The following is a 26,029-nucleotide window of genomic DNA, read 5'->3' as shown; positions in this document are numbered from 1 at the left end:
GGCCAACCTTCAGACACCTCTGAGGGGTTTTCCCTCACTTTTGCAGCCCAGGTGCTGTCGGGGAGCTGCGATGCTGTCTCCAGCTTCCTCTGAACCAAGAGTCCATTTTTAATTAAAGTGGAAAAAGAGCTGAAAATCTGTTCGCATTTAATCATCTTGACGACCTTTTTGCTTAAGAGATTCCAGCTGAGGGGAGATGGTGGGGGGTGGGCCAAGGCATTTCTGGAGACTGGGCCTGGGTCAGGAAGGGGGAGGGAGAGCCTTTTATGGGGATAAATAATGGAACAGCAGCGGAGGTGGCTGGGGCTCTGAGTGCCGACTCAGCACTTTCCTCCACCCTCTGGCTCCTCCTGGAGATGCCCCCTCCCGTACCTGCACCTGCCTCCCCCTGCCTCCCCTCCCCAGGGCAGCTTGTGCTGGACCAGAACCTAGCCTCAGATTCCCCACCGAGGGGGAGCTGGGGCAGCCGGGGAAGGACTACTTCCCTCTCAACACAGGTGGAGAAATAAGCCTGGAGGGGCCTTGGGAGTAATCCCAGGTCACAGGAGGAGTAGGGGCAAGCTGATGAGAGAACCCTGACCTCCTTCCTCCGGCTCACTGTGCGGAGACTGCCAAAACTGGTCTCTAATCCCCATCTTTGCAGTAGACCTACCGAGTGACTTAGAATATGCTTCTCTGGGCCTCAGTTTCTCCAATTTTAGATGGCCCCTGGGCGTGGCTTCCCCTTCTGAGATCTGAGTCCTGACCTCAAGTGTATAACTAGGAACACTCTTGTGCTCCTGCTCCAGTGTGAAACACTGTTTGGGGGAACCTCTTAGACTGGGAGATACCTAAGGCCTTGAGTTGCCTTCCCCACCCCACCCCCATGGGGCCCAGCATAGGAGAGAGGAATGGAGCATTGAAGTTCCTCTCCATGTTCAGGACCCACCTCTCTGCTCCCATGTGAGAGCAGACCACAGCCTAGAGACCATGTCTCCCTCCTCAGAGTAGGGGGACTTCAGGGTGAGGGTTCCGTGTCCTGCCTCAGACTAGAGGTGCCCCCAGGGCAGAGCTGTTTTTTCTCTTTCCTCAGATGGGGCACTATGGCCAGCGGAATTGATGGGACCAAGAGAGTCGGTGTAGGGAGAGCTGGCAACCTGGGCCCTTCTTAAATGTTCAGCCCTGTGTCAGGGGTCCCCCAACCTTGGAAGTTTGGGACAGGGAAGGGATGCTCCTCTTTCAGCTCCTCCCCCTTCCTGGGCCCTCTTGGGCGGGGGGGGGGGGGGGGGGTCTTCCCTTGACTGAGAGACTTACCAGACTGTGTATCCATCCATTCCCTTTACCCTCCCCTGCTGGAAACCAACCCAGACAATTGCACTTGACCCCACTTCCCAGACGCGCCAGAGAGAAGATAAGCTTGAGCCTGGGATATCTCCTCCCCCAGTGATTCCCGTGGGAATTGTGCAGAGCCCAAGGCCTGTCACGGCTCTGGCTCTTATCTGCAGCAGGAAGGCCCCGGAGCCTGGGTCTCCAGTGCTGAAATGTCATCTCACCCCTCATCCGGTCTCCAGCCTGCAGGGCAGAAGCCACCAAGAGCAGCAGTGTCAAATAGAACAAGAATAATTGACATCTCTTAAGCTCCCTTGACTTTGAGAGCACACTCAATACTGCTTTGACTCCTTGCAGTAGCTCTGGGAGATTGGTATCTAACACCCATTTTACAGATGAGGAGACTGAGGCCAAGGGAAGGGGGTGCAGGAGGGCATTGACTCCAGCTCACAAGACTGGTACTTGGGTCTTCCGATGCCCCCTCCTCTTACCTTCCCACCTTGCTGGCTTCACCCGCTCCAGCCATGGTGTAAGCCTCCTCAGTCTTTCTTTAAAATGTCTTGGCTGTCTTTGGATGCAGGATGAAAAATGAGAAAGATGACTGAGTCCTTCAGAACTGCAGGGCAGCTCTGCGATCCTGAAGGGCTATCTAGAAGCAAAGTTGAGAGTCAGGAGGAGCTTTCTGGAGATTGGCCACCCGCAGGGGAGTGGGTGATGTGGAGAAGAAGACAGAAACTGGGACCAAAGGCCAGGGAGATTGGGCCCTGGAGTTAGCAAAAAAGACTTCCTCCCTGAGGTATGGGGTTCCCTGAATATCCCCCCTGTGCCCTACCACAAGGCCAGGAACATTCCACACAAGCACTCAGGTATAGCATTGCCCTCTCTGGATACCTTTTCTCCAAGACAGAAAGTCTTGGAGTCCCTACTACCTTTTTTTTTTTTTTAAAGTCCCTACCACCTTATGTCTGAATTGATCAGATCTTGTGATCCCTTGACAAGAGATATGGGTGCAGAACAGGGCAGATGGGAAGATGGAAGCCTTGACCAATTCAGAGGGAGAAATTACATCAAAGGAAGAGAGAAGACAACTGTCAAAGGAAGAGAGAAGACAACTGTCAAGGAACCCATGCAAGGACTGAGGGGGTGGAGGTGGGAGCAGCTGACCAACGTGGGTCAGGTGGGGCCCTTGCAGGGTGGTGTGAAGGCAGGAAGGGAGTGCAGGCCTCTGAGGCTGGGGCGGATGGTGAGGGAGGGCACTGTGGACCGGCCCACTTTGATGCTCCAGTTAATCTAACAGGGCTCCAAAATTGGCTAATTTCTCTTACCCCTTGCACCACTGATGCAGCTCCATGGTAAAACTGCACTGACCCAGACCAGTCCCAGGGCCCCACCCTGCCCCCTCATTGGTCAGGACCCCCTTGCAGCTCAGGAGGCAGCTCAGAGGTAATCACTGCATCACGCTTCAAAGCCACCGAGCCAGCTCCTAATGGGGGGCAGTGGGTTTCACTTACCTTGCCTGGCGGCCTGCCCAGGGCAGATGGGATACAGCTGGGGCAGGCCCGGGAACCTCCTCCTCCCTCCCCTCCCCCTGAGAAATTGTTGTCTTCTTGCCCATCTCCCTTCACCCCTTCTCTGGTTGGGCTTTGGAACTGGGAGATAGGAGAGGTGATTTCCCCGAAGCAGGAACAGAGTGCTTACTGAGTGAGCTTGAAAATCATGCCTTGGATCAGAAGAAAAAGATCATCCCCTGGCTTGCCTCCACCCAACCTACCTGGGACCCAAGCCCAGATTCTATGAATGCATGTCCGGGGGTGCTTGAGTGGGTTCTATCTCCCTAATTCCAGGCAAGGACTGGGATGGAGGGGCAGGGATGGAGGGAGGGAGTGACCCAGACATGAGAGTTAACAATGGGGTGTGGAGGGCCTTGTGCCTTACACTGGTCACTTATCGTACCCCTGCTTCCTTCTAGGAGGTCCTTGGGCCGTGGCTTAACCTTCTCAAGCCTCAGTCTCTTTTTTTTTTTTTTTTTTTTTTAAGCCTCAGTCTCTTATTTGTAAAATGGCAATCCCAGCATCTCCTTCATGGGAAGACAGTGAGGATTAAAGGAGATAATGTGTGGACTTCCCCACCCAGAGGACATCTCAATAGATGTAAGTTTTTGTCTGGTTGGGGCGGCAGGCTGGCTCCCCAGTGACTGCTGGGGATGGGCACAGGGGGCTGTGAACAATGTTCTGTGGACTTGAGGTGAGGGGTCTCAATGGGATGGGAGGACAGGGGCGGGAGGACAGGGCGTGTGTGTTAGGAGCTTGCCTTCCCGAAGAGGCAAGGTGATGGAGGGGTGGCAGGGTGCAGGGCGGAGGGTCAGACCCCTCTCATTTTGACATCTGAGGATGCAGTTTGACCACCACTGCCTCTCCCAGCTCCATGAAGAATTGCATTGATATTCTCCACACTCTCACTTTTTTAGGGTCACTGTTAGGTCCAGGAAGCCTTGGTGTGTGTGTGGTCGGGGCAGGGCCCTCTTTATGTGTAGCTATTATGTAACATGGTTCTGGGGGACCCTCCAGTGAAAACAGTTACCTCCTTGGCACTGCCGGTCTGATCTCACTTGCTGGTCAGCTCTTAAGAACCTGCCCCCTGTGCCCCAACCAAGAGCTATGGCTGGAAGTGCCGAGGGTTGGAGACAGAGGGCCAGGCAAGGGAGAAATTTTTGAAAGACACTTGTGTTTGGGGTCAGGAGTCACAACCATTAGGGAGTTAGGCTGAAGCAGACAGTGGTTATATAGAGCCTCTAGTATTGTTCCAAGGCAGAGGGACAGACCCAAGTATGCTGCACTCATTAGGAACGGGAATCCCTGCTGGGTGGTGGCTACAGATGCAGGATGGCAGGGTGGTGGTGGTGGCTGTAGCCTGGCAGTTGTGGTGATGATGGCGATCGCTGGGGACAATCGTGTGGCTGTCACAGTAGCGATGGGGAAGATTGTGGGTGTGGTAGCGATGGCGGTGGTGGCTGTGGTGGTTCTGGTAGTGATGCCAGTGTCATGGTGATGATGGTCATAGTGGTGATGGCTTTGGTAGAGGTGGCTGTGATGGTGACAGTCGTGGTGATGGTGATGGTCCCAGCAAAGGAACATCCTGATCACAGCCAGGCTATCTACAGCATGGTCCTGCCAAGGTGTCACGTTACAGAAGAATACTTTGCATCAAATAACTAGCACTCTGGAACATCAGCTCAACGAGGGCCATTCACTGCTGTAGTTAGCACTTCCAACAGGGTATGGCACACAGGAGGTGCTCAATGAAAATGCGCCGAATGAGTACAAAGAGATCAAGTCTCTCCTCGGGATGAACACTATTTTACCCCATTTGTTCTTCACCGTGCTCATTCAAGATCTTTCTTTTTTTTTTAATTTTTTTAAAATTTTTATTTATTTATGATAGTCACAGAGAGAGAGAGGCACAGAGACACAGGCAGAGGGAGAAGCAGGCTCCATGCACCGGGAGCCCGATGTGGGATTCGATCTCGGATCTCCGGGATCGGGCCCTGGGCCAAAGGCAGGCGCCAAACCACTGCACCACCCAGGGATCCCTCATTCAAGATCTTTCTAAAGAGATTCCCACGTGAGAGATGAGGACACTTGAGTCTGAGAGCGATAACATAACCCACCTAAAACACGAGGGGGTGAGTGATGCAGGCAGAGAGAGTGTTGCGGGCACTTACAGCCAGGCCTCTTTGACTCTCCGTCCAGTGCTCTCTCCCCCAGCACTTTGCAGTCGCTCTCCCTGCCACCTCTCAGCATTACATCGTGGTCTTGCGCTCGGGCTTAATCATAGAAATACTTCTAATAATAGTAACAATTGCTGTTTGTAATTGTTCGAGTAAGGCTTAAATGATCAAGACCATGGAAATTATTAATAACCCAGGCCCAGCCATGGTAGTGTGGGTCATATTAAATCGTGTTGAGATGGATAACCTTGGCAATAATAGTAACCGGGATCATAAATTAATAACAGGAGTATTTAAATTAATGCCACACTGTCGATACCCTTGGTAGTAAGCAGCTCAATGCTGCTGCTGCTGTTAGTAGTAACGTTGGCCCTTCTTGCCTTCCATGAATGCAGTGGAGAGGAGGGGCAGGGCTGTAAAAGCTGCTGGAGGAGACAGTTTAGAGATGGGTCCTGTCTGGCAGAGGTATTCCTCAGGGATTTCTGAAGAAGGTCTAGCTGCCTGGCCTTGGAGGTGTGGATCATCCACACTCATGCTCAAGGACAGGGTGATGTGCACCTGCTTTTTCTGAGGCTGTCCTGTGGACTTTGTTGGATACACAGGAAAGACATTCACAGGGCAGATTCCACCCCCCCCCACCATGAATGAATAAATTCGTTTCAGCTGATCCAGGGGAATCACCTACCAACTGCTTAGATGCTCAGTTCACAAGTGCACTTGATCTTCCCCCTCTTCCTGTAACGTGGGAGGGCAGTATTATTTTTTTCTAAGTCAGAACTGAGGTCCACACAGGGCCAAGATCAGGGTGTGGGAATGGGCTTTGTAGACTTGCCCTTTGTAGACTTGTAGGCTCTCTGTTCCCTGGCCTCCTTGCCGGGGGATCAGAAAAAGGTAGGGACAGTCAGGGAGTAGGCACTGAGGTGGGGTGCTTCCCACCAAAAGACTGGTGGTACTCTCCCTGGGTGGCCAAGGGCCTGTGATTGGGACCTGCTATGGTTTCTAGGGCATGGTGCGTGTGGTCCTGGGGGATGCTTACATAGGACACGGTACATGGATGTGAGTCCATCCAACCACGTTTCCCTTTATCCCCTTCTACAGACCTTTATTGAACACCTACTGTGTGCCAGGCATTCAGAGAAGAAATCACAGTCCCTGCCTGCAGGGAGCTCCTAAACCAATGGAAATACTCACAGTCTAGTAAAGGCTATATTGTTGAGGATATATCTGTGTTTGCGTATGGACATGTGTGTTCATGAATGTGTGTGCACTTGTGTGAGAGACTGTACATGTGAGGTGACTGCACGTGTGCATGTGAATGTGTGTGTTTGAATGTTATGACCACATGTGCAATGAGTGTGCATATGTGCATGAGTATGTAGGTGATGTGTAGAGCACACAGATTTACATGAGTGCACAGGGTGGTGTGAACACAGGTAGCACATAAGCACATATACATGTAAGCTTGAGAGTGTGTGTGTTCCTGCGTCTTATGTGCACACCTGTTACCCCCATTCAAACCCATCTTTTGGGAATTCAAATAATATCAGGCTGGACTCCACTTTAAAGTCGCTTCTGCAAATTCTCGGGGTCAGGCCACCTGCTACTTCTCCCCTCCTCTTCCACTGGGCCTTTGCACTGGGAGAGCGAAGAGTGGAAGAGTCGGGGATGGACCAGGGATGAAGGGCGGGGCGGGCAGTGGGCATTCCTGCTGAAAAAGGTTGAAGCTGGAGGCGGAGGAAGATGGGTAAGTGAGTGAACCCTGCGGGGGGGGGGCTGCAGCAGAGAGGAACGGGAGCCGCAGAGGGGATGCCCTGGTCCCCGAGCCCACAGCATCCGGGAGCGACGCGCACTAGCGCAGCCCGGGCCCTGGGTACCGGGGCGGAGTCGGGAGAGGCTCCAAGGGCCCGGGCGCGGAGAAGCGGCGGCGGGGAGCGCGGGAGCGCAGCTCCCCGCACGCCCTCCCTTCCCCTCGCCTCCCCTCCCCTCCCGGAGGCTGCGGGGCGGGCGGGCGCGGTTCCGGGGGTGGGCGGGCTGGGCGGGGAGGAGGCGGGGCCGCCGCACTGGCTTCTCCCAGCCCCTCCCGCCCTCGGCCAGAGCGAGCGGAGCCTCGGCGAGCTCTGGGGGGCGGGCGCTGGAGCGCAGCGCAGCGCAGCCCTATCCGTCCGCGGAGCGGACTCCCCTGGAAGCGGAGCGCTGCCACCGGAGGCGGGCGGTGGGGGCAGGTGCCGCCGGCTGCGCCATGGACGGGCCGCGCCTGCTGCTGCTGCTGCTGCTGCTCCTGGGGGTGAGTGCTGGCCGGAGGGCAGCCCGCGCCCTCTTCCTGGACTGGAACCCCAATGGGTTCAGGTTTTCCCCGAGGGAAAACAGAGCAGAGCGTCGGGGTCCCAGATGCTGGGGGTGGATGGCGGGAGAGGAGCTCCGCTGCCAGGATCCACGGAGGAGCGTCTAGGGTTCTCGGAGCGCAGGGGCGACCCCGAGACCAAGGGCAGGGACGCGGGAGAGAGGGGTGCACGGATGCGGGTCCTCAGGCACCGCGGAGGGTGCGCATGGAGGAGCTGAGAGGGGGTCTCTCAGATGCCTGAGTTCTTCTGAAGAAGGCGTTTGGATGCTGGGATCTCGAGGCGACTTTCCCCCAAAACATCTTGATCTCTAGAGGGTCGTGGGACGGGACCCAGGCTGAAAGGAAGAGGAATGGGATGGGGATTACAGATAAGAGGGGCGAGTGAGGCTGGGGCGGGGAACCGGGGACCAGGAGATAGAACAATGGGGGAGGTCGGAGGGACCAGAGGCAGAGGGGACCGGGCATCGGACAATGAGGGCCAGCCAGACAATGGGGGGGAGGGGCGCGGGAGGGAGAGCTCCAGGGAGCGGGGGTCGGCTGAAGAGAGAAGTGGGTTGGGGAGGGCAGAGAAAGGACGACGGCGAGGGAGAGAGAGAGATGCCAGCAAAATGAAAGAGGACGGAGGAGGGCGCGCGGACCGCGAAGTGCCCGGGGACCCGCCTGCCCGCCGAGGGACAGCGGGACGAGTGGACGGAGCGGAGGCACGGACGTTTCCCGCGCCTGTCGCGCGCTCTTTCTCGCGGCCTCGCCCAGTCTGGGAACTGCAGCTCGGGATCCGAGGCCGGGAAGGGAGCGCCCACTTCGCCGGGGCGGACCCGCTGCCCGCTTCCCCCGCCACCCGCGGGCTCCTCCGGCCGCTGCTTCTCGCCGTGGGAAGCAGCGCCAGGGACCGGAGGGGATGGAGCGGGCGTCGTGCGACCGGGTCTGGCCGCAGCCGAGTCTCAGGGTGCAGAGCGCCGGGACTCGCGAGGCTGGGAAGGTCCCCGCGGCGCGCGGCCCGGGGTCGCGGCAGCCCAGGCGGCCCGCAGGGGGCGCTGAGAGGCGAGCTTGTGCCCTCCGCTGCGGCGGGCGCGACCCGGGCTGCGCGTCGCGCGCCCGCCCCGACCCCGCGGTAAGTTCAGCGGCGGGAGCGCCGCGCCCGCAGTTCGCTGGGCTCGGGCGCCGGGGCTGGTGGGGACCCGTCCGCGCCCCGCCCAGCTCTCGGTGGAAGACGCTGGGCACCCGCCGGGACGGAGGCGCTCGGACGCCGCGGATTCCGACTGCGCGGAGGACTGCGGGTCCTCTCCAGCATCTAAGTCCGTGCAGTCGTCCCAAGACATTCAGGAGATGTGACCTGTGTGGGCCCAGGCACGGAACGCCCCGCGGAGCTTGGCAACGGAAGAGGTGTCCTCACTCTCCCTGCCATCTTCATTTCTCATCTGAGCGTTGCACCCCAAGCCCCCATCTTACAGGAGGGAAGACTGAGGCTCTGAAAGTTTAAACGACTTGGCCAAGATCTCACAAGCAAGTTAAACCAGAGTGCTAGCCAGGCCGTCCGGCACCTGATTCCCTGCGGGGTACTCCGCACACCTCGCAGGGGGGCGGGGGGCAGCCCCACGTCCCAGCGGGGTGCAAGGGCCGCGTTTCTCCGCGGCGGGGGCTCGACACCATCCCCAGAGTCAGGCGGGCGGTGGAATGTGGGGGCTGGGGTGGGCGGAGACCGTCTCCCGGGCGCCGGTCCGGTCCTCGAAGCTTGACCCCCCCGGGAGCTGTCGGTACCTGTGGCTTCTCCGGAGATTTGGGAGAGACTTGAGGCGCGTTTGCTGACTAACGCGGCGGGGTCGCGGTGCTTCTTAACCGGGGAGGTGGGACTCGTGCGGCGCGGGCGTGGGCTCGGGACCGGGCTGGGGAGCGTGTCCCCCCCACACCCCGGTAGAGAAGAGGCGGGGAAAGAAGGGAGCCGGGCGCAGAGGTCCTGGGGTCTCGGGGGGTGGCCCCGCGCAGCCCTGCGGCTCTCGCCTCCGCCGCGCGGGGCTGCTGTCTGCGGGCTGGCGCTGCGCACCGCGGCGGTCCGGGCTGCTTCCTGGGCCGCGGCGATAGTGCTGAAACCAGAGCGCGTCCCGGCGGCTCGGCTGGCGGGCCGCGCCGGTAATGGAGGCACTTTGTCATTCAGACGTCTGTAACCGGAGCCGCCGGGCTGGCTAATGCGCCTAATAGGGATGCAACGAGGGCAGCAAATGGGAGGACAGGAGCTGTCGGGCGGGGGAGGCGGCTCCGGGATGGAAGGGGTCCCCACCTCCCTGTACCAGCCCCGGGGCCCATTCACGCGCCTAGATTCTTCCCCCCCGGGGAGGAGGTGGGGAAGGGGTGCGGAGTGGGGAGGTGGGAATAATAAAATTGGCCGAGTGCCTACTATGTGCCACGCGCTGCCCTGGGTCATTTCTCTTGTGTCATTTCATCCTTATAAGATCCCCGCAGAGTAAATCTAGTTATTCCTATTTTACAGTTGAGGGAGTCCAACCTCCCAGACTTTTCGGGCATGAGCCCCCCAGTCCGTACGTGGTGGGGCCCTTGTTGGAACGCAGGGTGCTTGGCTTGGAGTTTCCTCTGTCCGCGGTGTGCCAGGCTCAGCAGCACCCCCCCCCCCAACTCCTGACCACCCCCAGCCTCCTAAACCGCGGAGGGACACGAGGCCCTTAACCATCACTAGCCCTGACTATTAGATCGGTGTCCTGTGTCACTGGAGCCACAAATTTGGAACTGAGCCCCTTCCCTCCACTTATAGTCCCCAGGCCCTTATAAAAATCTTCATGCAGCCGCGTCCTTGGGTAATTAACTCATCTCCTACCCCAAATTCAACTGCTATCTAAAGAACTGGAGCGCATATGCTAGTGTCTCCCCGGATTGGCATTGACCTCAAAAGACCCTCCACAAATTTGAAAACTCTTCCACCCCATGGTTGTGGCTACTGGCTCCATTCACCTAAGGACCCCCTTTGCTGAAACTGTTGTGGCTGATTAGGGCTCATCACACTGAAGCATTCATATGGTTTCAAATTCTCTCAACTATTTTGGTGTGTTTTCCATTTTGTCCAATTTTGAAACAATTTTAAGGTTTTTAAAAGTCAGTTCACCTAAAGGTGATTTCATCTTAGTTTTTTGAAAGCCTCAAAGTGGCAAAAAGATTGCAAACATTCTCAAAAACGGGATGAAGTCATTCCATCGAATTGGAAATGAATAGGTTGTAACAAATGTTAATTTCAGGCACTTTGGTTTATCACTTGACAAGCTGATCATTTTGAGGCAATAAGCCTGAATCTGTGTCATCCCTCCTTGCTCCCAAGATTGCCCCCACCCTGGACCAACAGGATGTGACAGAGTCCAGGCTTCGAGCCACTTAGCAGAATTGCTTCTGTGAGCCTCAGTTTCCCCAGTTGTCAGAGAGGAGGTGATGGCATCCCTCAGCATCTTGGCTTCTGGAGTAGCTGTGTGGAATGATGTCTCCTCTTCCTTATGGGACTTCCCACGGGGGTCATGGACTATGTCTCATGGAAAACTCTTAGTTCAATCTGGGTAAATAGTTGTTAACTAGTAACTAGTTGCTAATTAATTAGTTAACTACAGGGAAAGCAATTTCCATTCTCCTTTGGCCCTCTTCAGATTCTTTCTGGCGGATCTTTCTTCATGCCTATCCTGCTCCCTCCTCTTACGTGGTTTCCTCTTTGGGCATGACTGCAACTCTCCCCTCACACTGCCTCCCGCCTAGGCTCCGGCTCCGTAGCTCAGCCTGAGACAAAACACTTCTTCGATAACTAACATTTATTGAACTCCTACTATATGCCGGACAGACTTGCATCAATTATTTCATGCAATTTTCAGGGCAACCCTGAGCAGTAAATATTATCAACCCAATGCTTTAGGTGGGAAAAATGCATGCTTAGAGAGCCTGAGAATTGCCCCAAAGTAGCAGACTGTTAGGTAGCAGATCTGGGGTGTTCAGAAATAGGACACATAAAACAAGCACAGGAAACACATGGTTACTAATTATGTGGCCTGGAGTCCAAATGCAAGACTTGGGAGAAGAGAGAGGACCACGGGGGAAGGGGGTGAGAGGGGGGAGCAGAGCAGGCTTTGAGGGAGAGGGACATGCACAGACCACTCAAGTGCCATGGACAGACCCCCTCAGCTTTCCAGCAACTGGAACCTAGTAAAAAAGCCACAAAAGAGGCAAGAAAGACCTTGGGAAAGAAAAAAGAGGGATCCGGAAGTGTATAAACACCTTCTTTATTTGATGCCTACAGCAATCCCACGGGGCAGGTATTGTCACCATTGCCTAAAGATGAAGAGACTGAGGTGCAGAGAAATTCCAGCCTGTCCCAGATCACCCAGCCCTAAGCGATGAGCCAGGATTCAGAGTAATGGAGGAAGACAGTATAGCTCATGCTTTTTACTCAGAGAATTGCCTCCTCCTGGTTCAGATCCTACCTACAATCACATTTGACATCTTCCCACCCAGGCTAATGACATAGTTTCTGTAGATTAAATTTGATGTAATAATTTAGGATGGGAGGGGAGGGGCTGCTCAGATCACGCCTTGGTAGCAGTGAAAACTGACAACTGATATCTTGACAGGAAGGAGGGAGACAGAAACACTTTAAAAAAAAAAAAAAAGGCTGACAGAAGAACTCAGAGACAAAAGTGTGGTAATTTGGGATAAAGAACACAGGGCTTCACTGCACTGCAGCCCAGTATGATCACTGGTGTAAATACTGAGTCCCTGAGTCATGGGGAAACCATGAAGGTATGTTCTGGAATCAGAGGGGTGCAGCCACAGTTAGGTGATCAGAGCAGCAAATCCTCAACTACTGGGAAATTCAGCTATTCAGAAAGTCTCCCCCTGTCCCCTGTGCCACTCCCCAGCCTGGAGTTCTAGTAAATTGAGGTCATTGTATTTTCATGTTCTTAATTTCATAAATATACATGTTGGGTATATATGGGCAGCAGATCTGGGGAGTTTTACATATATATATGTTTATATATATAAATATATATAAATATATATATATGTTTATATATATATAGCCTCCTGATCTGGGAGGCATGGGGGCCACAGGATCACTTCCCTGAAGAAATGACATTGAAGCATGAGCCCTCAAGGATGAAAAGAAATCCAAACAGACTCTTCTGGAATCTCGCTCTCCCTCATAGTGGAAAGCCTGCATCTGGGACCATGCCCCTGCCCCGGCCCCCGTCTTGGCTTCTGGTCTGCAGATGTTCCCAGACCTGTGTTCCTACCACCTGGGAGGAGATGGTGGCAAATACCCAAGGACCCCACTGTTATGCTGCCTGCACCCTCCCTGCTGGTCTCTTGAGGACCACAAGATGACTCCTAGACTGATCCAACCTGTCCATCCCCTTCTTTCTGCCAAACCCTGGTTAGACCTCAGGAGATTTTAAAGGACTAGAGGGAAAGGGAGTATTTTTGGTTATGATTTTGCCAACGTGGAAGCAGAGTGTCCAAAATGACCTTTAACACTCCCCTTTAGTCCCATGACCCCATACTTCCTCTTGCATCAAATAGGAGCTGCGTGGTCTGAAGCCAGGGAAACAAGCTTTGGAGTTTTATTAGAAGTTTTTTTTTTAAGGAATAGAAACATAAAACAAGCGGCCAGAACTCGCCCCCCCCTGCCTCCCCCCACCTCCACCCCCCAGGGAATCTGGTGCTAAATCGTTCCATCCATGAGCAAAGAGCAAAGATGCCTCGGTGGCAGGAATCTGACTCCCCTTTCCCCTGGTTCCAGCACTGTTCCCACTGGCTGCATGGGGGCAGGGAGAGGGGAAGACTGGTGGCTGGAATTCAAGCCCTAGTGGAGCAGGGCTGCTGGGGGTGAGAGCAGCCGCTTTTTCATTGTCACTAACAGGCATCCCTTTTTCCCTGCTTGGTGCCAGATTCTTGCCAATCAGCTGGTTCTTTGCTCTGGCCCTGAGTGGTCTCTGTGTCCACGGATGAGGAGAGGTGAAGACTCAGAGAGGGAAAGCAGAGCAGGTCAGAGCTCCAGTTCAGAGTCAGGATTCGAACCCAAGACCCCACTCCTCTGCCTTCTGTTTTTGAGTACAGACACCTCCCATTTTTTTTTTTAAGATTTTTATTTATTTTAGATAGAGCGAGCGAGAGAGAGCATGAGCAGGGGTGGGGGCAGAGGGAGAGGGAGAAGCAGGCTCCCTCCCAGGATCCTGGAGGGGTGATCCCAAGACCCCGGGACCCTGACCTGAGCTGAAGGCAGATACACAAGCAGCCAAGCCACCTAGGCACCCCAAGACACTTCCCATTTATGTTTAGTATGTGGAATGGTAGAATTAAGGACCCGGAGGAGGGCCTGCTAGCCTTTGTTAGAAAAAGCTTCCCTCTGTGTAGACAGAGCCCTGCTGGTGTTCAGCTTGGGAAGCAGCATTTGGGCTAGAGTTTAGCTTCCAGTTGCCTCCTTAGCTGGCAGCCCTGTGTGAGCTGGAACCTGTTCTGGCCAAAGGACCCCAGCTGGGTCCCAGGCTGTCTTGTCTTCCCCATGTGGTGTATCCTCAGGATTCCAGGAGTTGCCGTAACCCCAAGATGAACTCTGTAGAAAGTCAGCATCCGGGGCTCTGACCTCACACCCAGGCAGCCTGCAGAGGCGCCCTGTTCCCCACAGCCCTTTTTTTGCCGCCAACTTTGATGTGCTTAATGCCTCCGTGGTGAGCTCATCCCCGCCCAGGTGGTTCCAATAGAAGGCTTTAGGAGGGGGTGTTTGATCTCTTGGAAGATATCCCCTCTCGCTTCTCTTGCCAGTCTGACCTTCTGATCTCCCCTCCGCCCAGGTGTCCCTTGGAGGTGCCAAGGAGGCATGTCCCACTGGCCTGTACACCCACAGCGGCGAGTGCTGCAAAGCCTGCAATCTGGGTGAGGGGGTGGCCCAGCCTTGCGGAGCCAACCAGACCGTGTGTGAGCCCTGCCTGGACAGTGAGTACTGGGTGGTGGTCTGGGGAGGGGTGGGGAGGTGCATGCCCGCTAGAAGCCTGACAAGGGCTCTGCCTCCTGGCAGGGTCTCCAGCTCGCCTCTCTGTGGGCACCCGAATGGGTCCGACCCAGTATAGGAGGTGAGAAGGAAAGCTGAGCATGGCTGAGGGAAGTATGCAGAGGAAGGAGGGGGGCCTCACCATGAGGGATCCCCAGGGGGTACCCCTGCCCAGCCCCCAGGTAGAGAGGCCTGGTAGAAGAATGTGGCCTGGAGGGAGGAGGAGCTGATGCTAAGACCAGCTAAAAATATCATCTGCACTATAAAATCAATGACTGCTACTTACCCTCAGTGCGTCTGGGGGGAGGGGAGGAGATTCAAATCCTGGCTGCCCTGGAAACTGACCTTGGGGGATCCTGGGAAGGCGTGGTCAACTGTTCCCCAGCTCTGATCAAGGAAGCAGAGCTTTCCAGAGGCAGCAGGAGTGGGGCTGGAACACTCTGAGGCAGTCCTCACTGTGGGGTGGTGCCAGGTGGGAGGGCAGAGGGCTGCTGTGGCCTGTCTTGCCTGGGATGTCTTCAAAAGGGGAGAGAACCCTATCTTCTGGGGCTGTTGCTAAGGGATTCAGAAGAACGGTGGGTCTGGGGTCTGAATTCTTGTGCTTTTAACCAGCCTGGATGCCTCTAGCCTCAGTACTGGGCGGTGTACTGAGCCCAGTGCTCAGCACCCCCGGAGCTCAGTGCTCTTTTCCTGCCCAGAAACCTTTCCTTCCTGTCTAGAGTCGCATCCTGCCTTCTACCTGGCACTCGCCAGGCACCTGGAGGGCTGGTGGGAACCATACCAGATTCTTCTTTAATCATGACAGGAGCAAGGTATAGGAACTGGGAACTCTTTTGTTTGTTTTTAAGATATATTTATTTATTTGAGAGAGAGACAGAGGGTGAGAATACAGGGGAGAAGAGTAGAGGGGTGAGGCAGAGAGAGAGAATCCTAAGCAGACTCCTGGCTGAGCACAGAGTCCAATGTGGGGCTCGATCCCATGACTCCAAGATCATTATCTGAGCCAAAACCAAGAATCAGATGCTTTAACTGACTGAGGCACCCAGGGGCCCCAGGAACTGGGATCTCTGAACCCATTTGCCTAGTCTGACCTGTGGATTCCTCTCTATCACCCCCCACACACAGCCTATCTACCAGGCAACCCCAACTCCTTGGTGTCCCCAAACGCACCCTTTTCCTCTCTCCATGCCTGTGGATCCTGTAACTCCATCCCGTAGCAGAGAAATGCCTGGGCCTAGATGGGGAAGCTAGACATCCTGTAATGCCTTCGCCACCTTGCCATCTGGCCACCTGCCCTGGCCTAACTGGGTTTCCATCCTAGGGCAGGGTTGGCCAACCATCGGCTATGCTGGAACCTCCCGAGTTTGCCTCTTGTTTCCTAGACTCCTCCCCAGGTCCTCTTCACCCTGGACCCTAAGCCTCCCAGGATGGGAACTTACTTCCTTCTGTCATAGCAAGAGATGGGGTAGAGGAGCCGGGGAGAGGCTGGCATCTCTAGCATCTCCAGGGAAAGGGAGACAGGAGCTGGAGACCAGCTAGGAGGTGGTGGCAGGAGTCCTCCCTCCCATTTGCTCCCTCTGTTCCCCTCCCCCTGCCTCCAGCTGCGTTAACAGGCTGCCTTTATAAGCTCACTTTATGGGATGGAGACCCCAGCGGACTTTCCCTCTATCCTCAAAACGTTTCCATAAGGAAACCCATTAAGCTCCTGCCTTCATTCTCTGCCAAAAAAGACCACATTTTTCCCACCTCCTAAAACTGTCTCCGAGGAGTTTTCTTACTAATTTTCTGTATTTTCCCAGGGGCAGCGCCCCCCTCTCCACTCTCTCCCCCTCTGCTGTGACTAAACCCACCCCCCTGCCACATGCTAACCAGATAGGATCCTCTTGTTTGTATATGCTGGACATCCTGCCTTGGCTGTTTAGGTTTGGAAGTCCTTTCTGCACACCGTATCCCTGCTACCGAAGCTCACCAGACTTGCCATCGTCCACCCCAGAGGCTCAACTTTTGTTAGGAACCCTGCAGGGTGTCTAGTGCTTTATGGGAGAATTTCATTTCTTCGTCGCCACAACCTGTGAATGGAGATATTATTCTCTATTTTACAGAGAAAGAAAAAAGCTCAAAGAGGTTAAGTAAAACACTCAAAGTCACACACTTAAGAAGTTCTAGAAGCGGGTTTTGGGTCCAGGTCAGCCCCATCCCTGGGAGGAGAGACAGAGGGGTTCATTTTTCCACCAGAACTGACTCGAAACTGATCTCCTTCCAGGCCTTTCCCTGCCTTGTCTTCTCTTCTCTCTTGGTTGCTTCCCCTTTCATTTCTCTCTGCATTTCTTTCTTTACATCTGCTTCCCCCCTCCACCCCCCCACCCCAAAGATAACGACTTGGTGCTCCATCTGGCCTCTGGATTCCTTTTGAGAGGGTTGAGATCAGAACCCAGGGCAGGCCTCAATTTCCCTCCAGTGGGATCCTAGTCTTTACTTCTGCTTCCACATTCTGAACGCTCCCTCCTTCCCTGGTCCCTGGTTCCTAAATCCTGCTCTTTCTGCGGCTGGAGCAAGGATTCATCCTCTTGGCTTCAGACTGGCACAGAGTTCTGCACTGGGTGGCTAGGAATAAAGAAGATTTGGCTCTGTGCCTTCCCCCGCCTTGCACATGGAGGAGAGGACCCTGGCATCCCCTGGCTGTTCCTCCCCTCACATCCCTTAAGAGAGCATGAGTCAAGAGTGAGCTCGGAAATCTCCCCTTTGTGCCACTGGGAAGGGCAGAAGACTATACAGGCAAGTCCTTCTTGCTTTCTAGCCCTCCTGCTGTTGCCTCGTGGGAAGTCCATCCCCACCCTCGAGAGCCAAGCCCTTAAGCGGCGTGGGGTAGCGCCATGGGTGGGACATTCTGCGGTCTAGCCTTGGTCAAGGCCACACCTGAGCCCCCACCCGCGGAGAGGACAAGAAGGACAGCAGAGGAGGGAGGAGGCTCCCTGGTGAAGGCCCGCCCTGCCTGGGTTGGGTTCACAGCCCAGCTCTGGCCCGCGGGGAGGGCCGGGTGGGAACCACGCTCAGATTATTCCTTAATCATGCTGGGAACAAGGGGACAGGGCTGGGAACTCGCTAAGGGACTCTGCTGAGAAATGCACGCGGCTCCAGCTGGGTTAGCCCCGCGCGAAGCCTCACCGTCAGGGCTTCCAGGCCTGGGGCCCCCTTCGTCCTTCCCCCTGGGTTGGAGCCAGGGGGATCCTGGGGATCCCGAGACAGGAGGCAAGTAGGGTGCCCGACGTCCCGGTACCCAGAGGGCGGGCGAACAGACACCACCCCTCTCCCCGACTGCCCCCGTCCCCCTTGTCCATCTGCCCTCAGGCGTGACCTTCTCGGACGTGGTGAGCGCCACCGAGCCGTGCAAGCCGTGCACCGAGTGCGTGGGGCTGCAGAGCATGTCGGCGCCGTGCGTGGAGGCGGACGACGCCGTGTGCCGCTGCGCCTACGGCTACTACCAGGACGAGACGACGGGCCGCTGCGAGGCGTGCCGCGTGTGCGAGGCGGGCTCGGGGCTCGTGTTCTCGTGCCAGGACAGGCAGAACACCGTGTGCGAGGAGTGTCCCGACGGCACGTACTCCGACGAGGCCAACCACGTGGACCCGTGCCTGCCCTGCACCGTGTGCGAGGACACCGAGCGCCAGCTGCGCGAGTGCACGCGCTGGGCCGACGCCGAGTGCGAGGGTGAGCGCGCGGGGCGGGGTCCCCGGGGGCGGGAGGGCCGGGCCGGGCCGGGCGGCGGGGGTGCCTCTGAGCCTGCACCCGCCACCCTCCCGGAAACCCCAGGCCCCAGGGACCCCTCTCAGGGTGCCCTCCCGTGGGTGTTTGGAGAGCCCCCATCCTCCTGCGGGGCCGCAGCTACCGCGCTCCAACTCCGTTTCCAGACCTTTCTTCGTCTGTGGCTGCCAGCTAGGGATTGGCTGGGCCGCAGATCAGCACCTCACAGGTGGCCACCACGGACAGGCACAGTGCAGGACATGTCTGATCCTTGAACGAGCTCCCTGGACTGGAGAAAGGAGCTTGAGGACTCTCAGGAGCTGGGGCCCTTTGGCTCTGAGGCCGTGTCTAGGTCCGCAGTGCCTTGGAGCTCTGGGACCTGGGATGGAACTTGCCCTGTCACTATCTGAGTGATACTGGGGGGGGGGGGTCACTCTTGTCTCTGGACCCTTGTTTCCTCGTTGGTCATACAGTTTTCAGGGGTGTCGTGGGTTAGGCAAGGTAGCTGGCCCCCTTGTGATATCAACTTACGATATCTGGGGGACGGGTCAACAGTTGTGCTTACCGGTTAGCCAAGATGAGGTTGGACTCAGGGAATTCTAAGGAGGTGGTGGGGACAGAGGAAGAAGGGCAGCAGCAGGCCCAGGGCTCAGGAGCCCAAGGATGAGACAGGGTGCACATGGAGGGCTGTCAGCCCCAGGTGGGTAGGAACTGGGTGCACTCCCATTAGCCAGGCTTGGGGCCCCAAGGAGTGTACCCAGTTCCTGGGATGGGGAGAGGAAGCCCGATGACCAGCCAGAGCAGAACTCTTTTATTTTCTGGTTGGTGACATCCATCTGCAGGGAGGCAAGTAGGCTTTTCTATTGCAGGGAGAGGTTGACAGTGCCTTTACTTGGGTCCATCACCCTGGGGCTGGGCACCTAGTTATAGCTACTTCCCTTCAGGACCCATCCCGCAGGGTGCCCTCACTCTGAGGCACCAGTACTTCCTTCGGGAGCCCCCTCAGTTTGAAGGAAAGAGACAACCTTTGCCCCGGTCTGATGAAGTAGGAGTTGCCCCAGCGTTTGGTTCCCAGGAGCTCCCGCATGCTGGTGGAGGCAGCACAGCCTAGGCCTTCAGTCATTCACCAATCAGATGGGGGAGACAGATCGCCTGCCATGGGGAGCATGCCTTCTTTCCACATCCCATGATCCCTGGCTCAGGGAGCTCAGGGTGGAGGGTGGGTAAACTGGGCTGAGGCCAGGATGTGTGTGTGTGTGAAGCTTCCTGGTTGGGGGTCAGGGGAGAGGAGCGGGGCCCAGAGCCTAGTGGTTCCAGTGGCGATTGCCCTAGGCCAGGAGACAGGCAAGTGGCGTCAGGCACAGGGCAGAGCAGGGAGGGATTTTTAGCAGCTGGCAGGAGGCAGATGGGCAGCACAGTTCATGAGCAAGTCTGGACCAGCCAGTGGGGGGGACTTAGTCCGGGGCGCGGTTAGAGCAAAGAAAGGTTGTGGCGGGGGAGGGGTGGGCCCTGCCTTTTGAGGCGTTCACAGATTCCTCACAGATACCACCCTACTTTCCCAGCCATCCTGAAGGAAGAGGGTACCCCTGAGGGCTGTGTTTATCTCCTCTTCTGTTCTCTGCTCTAGCCTCTGAAGGGTTAAATGGCAGCTCTGAATAGAGGGAACACTTCAGGAAATGAACTTGGATGGTGGTTTGGTTGCCCCCCTCCTCCTTCCAGGGTATTGTACTTTCTTGCATATACATTTCAGGTGTCAACATGGTGACTCACTCAGCCTTGGGGCAGAAGGATACCCCCCTCCACCCCTCACCCCAGTGAAATTTGGGTTTAGGAGTAACCTGGTCCCTCTTTCCACACGCAAGTCTGACAGCTCCCATTCCGGAAATGGCTGTCAGGACTCACCAAGGGCTTAGGGGGTTGGAATGCTGGTGGACATGGCCACATCTGGATCTCATCCTGCTGTGCCCCTCCCCTCCTAACCTCACCCCAGGGGGGATTGGAGAGATGAGGAGAAAGTGCCCTAGACAGCCCTGTCTTCAGCCTGTTCTGTCCCTTAATGCCCATTGTCAACCTTTCCCCTTTGAGATTTTCTGGAATCTCTGGAATCTCTGGTGGCCTAATTCACCAACATCCCTAACATACCTTCAGCCTCTGGGGTGGGGGCCGCCCTAGCCAGCTCTATCTCAGCCTCCAGGCGCAGACCCAGCTTGCCCAGTCCCCTCACAGGGCAGGAGAAGAAGACCCTTCAAGTCCAACACCCTGCCTGGGGCTGCCAAAAGACAGAGCTGTGTTTCCTCCACTCCTCACCCTACCCCTAGGACTGAGCTGGGGGAGGAGAAGATGGGGCAACAGATGGCAGTCTCCTCCCTAGCACCAGCCAGATGGATTCCAGATCCACATCTGGGGGCCTAACCCCTCAGAAGGTGCTGAAAATGGGGGCCTTTGAACCATCCTCATCTCAAGCTGAGAAGGCCCAAGAGACCAGTGGGCAGCTTCTACTCCACTTGGGTGGGCAAACTGGAGGTGGGGTGGGGCGGAGCTAGGGAGCAAAGTGCCTCCCCTTCACCCCATTGGCATGTCCTGTCTGCTTTCCTTCCCTGCCCCAGGCGTGGGAAGTGAGGACAGATGGGGCAGGCAACTTCGCCCAGACAGGTACCCCCAGGTCATCTGGAGCCCACAGCCCCTGGCACTGCCCCTGGCTGGGTGGCTGAATGGAAATTCCCACCCACTAGTGCCAGGAGGTGCCAGGTCCCCTGTTAGGGAGGCTGGCAGTGCCCACTGAGATGAAAGGGCCTAGGTGGGTGGCAAGGCACAGTCCCTCCTGCCTCTCCCCAGCCCAGGCAGCGGGCAGTACCTTCTTTGTAGGTCTTCTCCCCACCAGCAGTCTGCTTTCTGCCAGGGAGGGTTTGGGCTACCCAACACTGTCTTCTCTGGGTGGCAAAATCAGATGGTTTGGTTTGGGGGACCACACGGGGCAGGAAGCAGAAGCTAGCAACTGCCTACAGACTGGCTGAGGGAAGCCAGCCAGCTGGGCACCCCCTACTCTGTCCAGGCTGAGAGCTAGGATATCACAAACCAGAAGGGAGGCTGAATGCCACTTCCTGGGGAGATAGTTTGCAGGGAGGTAGCTCTCTGTTTAGACCTGGGTACCCTCATCCTTCCCTAGGACTGGGATGACTGGGGCCATTGGGACAAACTGGGATGAGGGAAGTTACAATATTTCCCCAGAGTGATTCCTGCTAGAGGTCCCCTGGTGCCCACTCTCTCTTCTTTGTGTGTTTACCTCCATGCCAGGCTTCTGGGTACCCAGGGAGGCAGAATAGTTTCCTAGGATCACAGCTGCACCTCAGATCCAAGGGAGCTTAGAGACCATCTCTCTAGCATCCCCATTCTGTAGATGGGGAATTGAGGTCTTGAGAGGCAAAGGGACTGGTCCAGGGTCACATAGTAAGCTAGTGACAGTGCTGAAGAGGACCCAGGCCCTTGTTCTTCTCCACCATCATGATTCCTACACCCAATCCCAGCCCTCACCCCTGTGTGTAACGGCTGGGCACTCTCACACCTGGAGCGGGGCAGGGACCGGAGAAGAAGGTGCTGGAGCAGGTCAGAAGTGAAAGGGCAGGGCTGGGGGCTGGGGAGCAGGCCCTCACTCCTATAGCTTCTTCCCACAGAGATCCCTGGCCGTTGGATTACCCGGTCCACACCCTCAGAGGACTCGGACAGCACCGCCCCCAGCACAGAGGAGCCAGAGCTACCTCCAGATCAAGAAATCATAGCCAGCACCATGGCAGATGTGGTGACCACAGTGATGGGCAGCTCTCAGCCTGTAGTGACCCGAGGAACCGCTGACAACCTCATCCCTGTCTACTGCTCCATCCTGGCCGCCGTGGTTGTGGGCTTAGTGGCCTACATTGCCTTCAAGAGGTGAGAGGCGGGGGTGGGGGGCAGGGGACAGAGAGCAGGGTCTTTGCTCCCAAGGAGGGCTTTACTGTGACGGTGACCTGAAAATTTACACTTTAAATTCTGCCCCAAACCACGCTCATCCTCACCATCAGCTGCCCCATGCCAGGGTGTGGCAGGTCAGCAGGAGGCAGGCAAGGGGATGGTCCCTGTCCTACTCTGGCACCAGCACCTCCCCGCTCCCATGCTGTGCCCCTCCCTGGCTCACCACCCCCAATTGCACACCAAGCTTTCTTTACCAGCCACCTGTGCCCTCAACCCCTAAATCCCATTTACCCACAGTTACCTATTTTTTTTTTAAAGATTGTACTTCTTTATTTGAGAGAGTTTGTGCAGGCGTGAGCATGAGCATGAGCTGGAGGAAGAGCAAAGGGGGAGGGAGAGAGAGAGAGAGAATCTCAGGCAGCCTCCCTGATGAGTGTGGAGCCCAATGCGGGGCTCAGTCTCATGACCCTGAGATCATGACCTGAGCCGAAATCAAGAGTCGGACTCTCCACCGACTGTACCACCCAGGCACCCCTGGAAAGGGGTTTAATTTTTTTAAAGATTTTTTTTGTTTATTCATGAGAGACACACAGAGAGAGGCAGAGACACAGGCAGAGGGAGAAGCAGGTGCCCTGTGGGGAACCTGATGCGGGACTCCATCCCAGGACCCCGGGATCACAACCTGATCTAAAGGCAGACGCTCAATCACTGAGCCACCCAGGCGCCCCCTGGAAAGTGTTTTAAATGTTTAAGTGCATTTTCCATTCTTTAAAAGAATATCATCAAAGTAATATATGCTTGTTTGGGTAAATGCAAACAAGACCAACGTCTTGTAAAGCAAAAAGTAAAGGCTCTCTTTTATCTCCCCAAATCCTACCTCCCTTCTCATCAGAATCTTTTTGGAATGAATCCTTTCCAGCCATTTTCTGTGCATTTCTAAACACATATACATAAAACTTTTTATAATTATGTGTAAACACACAGGGTATTTTTTTTTTAAAGCATCAATGGGATCACACTATCCATACTCTATAACTTACTTTTTCACTTAATCTCCCTTGGGAGAGCTATCCTCGGGACATATGGATTATCTGATTGTTTGTAACCGCTCACTCAGCATATGGATGGATGCTAATTTATTTGAACAGTCTTCTATTGAGGCACCTTTGATTTGTTTTCATTTTTTTCTTATTGCCAATAATAGCAGAGGAAATCCTTGTGTATATCCCTGCACACATGTGGGAGTAGTTTAGCAGGGTAGATTGGGAAAAAAGGAATTCCTGGGAAATCATTTGACGCACCATTCATTCCGTGAACATACATTGAACGTGTGCAGCGGTCGCGGAGGCCTGAGAGCCCTTCTGCCCTCGAGGTGCTTTCAGTACAGGCCAGCGGCGGGGCCAGTACAGGAGAGAAAGAAGAACCGCGGATACCTCGGTAGGGGGCTGTGATGGGGTACCTCCCGTGGCCCCAGCCCCCACACACCAGAGCACAGATCCCATGGGCACCTGGCCAGTAGGGCCCTCGCGCCCTCTGAGACCCAGCCTGTCCTCTGGCTTCAGGTGGAACAGCTGCAAGCAGAACAAGCAAGGAGCCAACAGCCGGCCCGTGAACCAGACGCCTCCGCCGGAGGGAGAAAAGCTCCACAGTGACAGTGGCATCTCTGTGGACAGCCAGAGCCTGCATGACCAGCAGCCCCACACACAGACGGCCGCAGGCCAGGGTGAGCAGTGAGGCTGGGCCAGGGGACTGAGGTAGGGAGAAAAGGAGTGATGAGGGTTAGACTGTAGGAGGGACTGCCAGACAGGGGAGAGGGCTGGCTGACAGGGGAGAGGGCCTCTGTCGTGTAGGAGGGGAGAAGCAGAAGCCGCGAATGGGTAGAAGAGGGCTTTCCAGCAGGGCATCCAGACTCATCAAGCTAATTGTCCCCCCTAGGGCTAATTACTCCCCAAAGTGCTGCAATTAGCCTCCCGCCCTGGACTTCTGGGGAACAAGTAGTTAATTACGGACCCTAATTAGTAGCCCAGAGCCCAGCTCCAGGACACTTGCTGTGGTCTGGGCCTAAGTCCCAGTGGCTCCTCTCTTGACTGATTGTGGAGAGGCGGGGCTGGGGTTAGGTGGTGGGGATGGGGTTGAAGTTGTGGGTGATAGGGGATGTGAGTCAGCACCCCGAGGCCCTTCCACAGCCCTGCCCCCCATCCAGGACCTCATCTGGGCAATCCCCCTGCCTCTAGGCCCTCAGGGGTTCCCCACACTGGGAGGAGAGATGTTTCAGCCCTTCCTGGGTCCTACCCAGGCCCCCAGGCCCACTGTAGGGCAAAGGGGGTCTGGAGGATCACCCCTGACTCCCCCCGGGTTCTTGGCAGCCCTCAAGGGGGATGGAGGTCTCTACAGCAGCCTGCCACCAGCCAAGCGGGAGGAGGTGGAGAAGCTGCTCAATGGCTCTGCGGGGGACACCTGGCGGCACCTGGCAGGTGAGCTGGGCTACCAGCCTGAGCACATAGACTCCTTCACCCACGAGGCCTGCCCAGCCCGAGCCCTGCTTGCCAGCTGGGCCGCCCAGGACAGCGCGACGCTCGACGCCCTCCTGGCTGCTCTGCGCCGCATCCAGCGAGCCGACATCGTGGAGAGCCTGTGTAGCGAGTCCACGGCCACGTCTCCAGTGTGAGCTGCCCCAGAACCCCTGCCCTGCCCCCACATTCCGACGACGACTGATGCTCCAGCCAGCCCCCACGGGCCAGCGTCAGAGCTGAGCTTCTCTGGGCAGGGCCACGGAGCCCTGGGCCCCTACGCCACAGCCCTGTCCCCGCTCCTGTGTGGCCCCATCGCTTCTGATCACTCTCTCCAGCACCAGAAGTGCCCCTGACACCTCTCCCACCCTGCCCCCAACCATCACATCTCAAATCTTCTGCTCTCTTCTCCCCACACTGCTGGGTGGGCCAGCCCCTCCCACCTCCACAGGTATCAGGTCTGGGGGGCTGACACCAAGGCTGGTGTTGGGGGCAAGGACAAAGCCCCAGAGACTCAAAGGGAGAGACTGAGGAAACCAGAGCCACAGGCTCTACACTGTGAACCTGGGGAATGAGGGACCATCATTGTGGCCTACATCCTCCTTCAGCCCCCTCATCCTCCTCTCTGGCCCAAAATGAAGATGATCAGAGGCTTATCAGAGTTGGAAGGGGGTTCTGATCCACCCCCCCCTTGTTTTACATATAGACAGGCCCAGAGAGAGGGAGTGACTGGCCCAAAGCCACCCAGCAATGGGGAAGACATATGTGGGCTGGCCCCCCACTCTCTGAATTAGGGGGGGCAGGCCTCGGGTTTGCTTGAGGGCAGGGAGCAGGGGTTGGGGGGGCAGGCAACCCTCTGGGAAATGTCTCAAAGCCAAATCTAGCCTGTCCTCTAGCATCTTCAGGCCCCGTCCAACCCCTGTGGAGATGGGGATGCTTCACCCAAGGCCTGGTCCATTGATCCATCATGGTCAGTGATGGATTTGATTGAGCATGGTTTAGGGTTTGTGGAAAGGGGTCCCTTTGCCAGTTCTGCTCAGGCACATCAGTGTGGCATCCATGGTGTGGCCCAGCCTACAGGTGCCTTCCATCCCGGCACAGACCCAGAGCCAACACAAGACAGTATCTTCTCCTAGAGCCAGCCCGTGGGGTCAGGGAATAAGGACCCCTGATCTGCAACAAACACACACACACACACACACACACACACACACACACACACACACGATGAGAAATCTGCTTTTCTACACGAGTTCTTTCTCTTGGGCTGGGACCGGATCCTGCCCAGGGCAGCTGCCAGAGAAGCACTGAAGGGATTTGAACTCAGCTTGCCCTCTTCCCTCGCCCCTGGTTTGGCGGGCCAAGGACGGCTGAGGCTTGAGCTGGCGTCTGGAGTCCAAGGGCCTGCACGTGGAGGAATGCTCCCCCCC

At 56.2% G+C, this 26,029-nt stretch overlaps 1 protein-coding gene across 1 annotated transcript; it reads left to right on the top strand.

The window, feature by feature from the left end:
* The first annotated feature begins 4,236 nt into the window (after window positions 1-4,236).
* Window positions 4,237-25,253, top strand: NGFR (nerve growth factor receptor). Its single transcript, XM_072782136.1, has 8 exons — window positions 4,237-4,352; window positions 6,753-6,779; window positions 7,130-7,319; window positions 14,207-14,348; window positions 17,752-18,111; window positions 21,816-22,068; window positions 23,652-23,812; window positions 24,456-25,253. The coding sequence occupies exons 1-8, from the start codon at window positions 4,237-4,239 to the stop codon at window positions 24,755-24,757; spliced, it is 1,551 nt and encodes a 516-aa protein (XP_072638237.1). The 3' UTR covers window positions 24,758-25,253.
* Window positions 25,254-26,029: the final 776 nt, after the last annotated feature.

The sequence above is a fragment of the Canis lupus genome, chromosome 16 (assembly GCF_048164855.1).
Source record: "Canis lupus baileyi chromosome 16, mCanLup2.hap1, whole genome shotgun sequence".
NCBI classification, from domain to species: domain Eukaryota; kingdom Metazoa; phylum Chordata; class Mammalia; order Carnivora; family Canidae; genus Canis; species Canis lupus.
The sequence above is the reverse complement of the archived record's forward strand: the minus strand, read 5'-3'. Positions and strand labels throughout refer to the sequence as shown.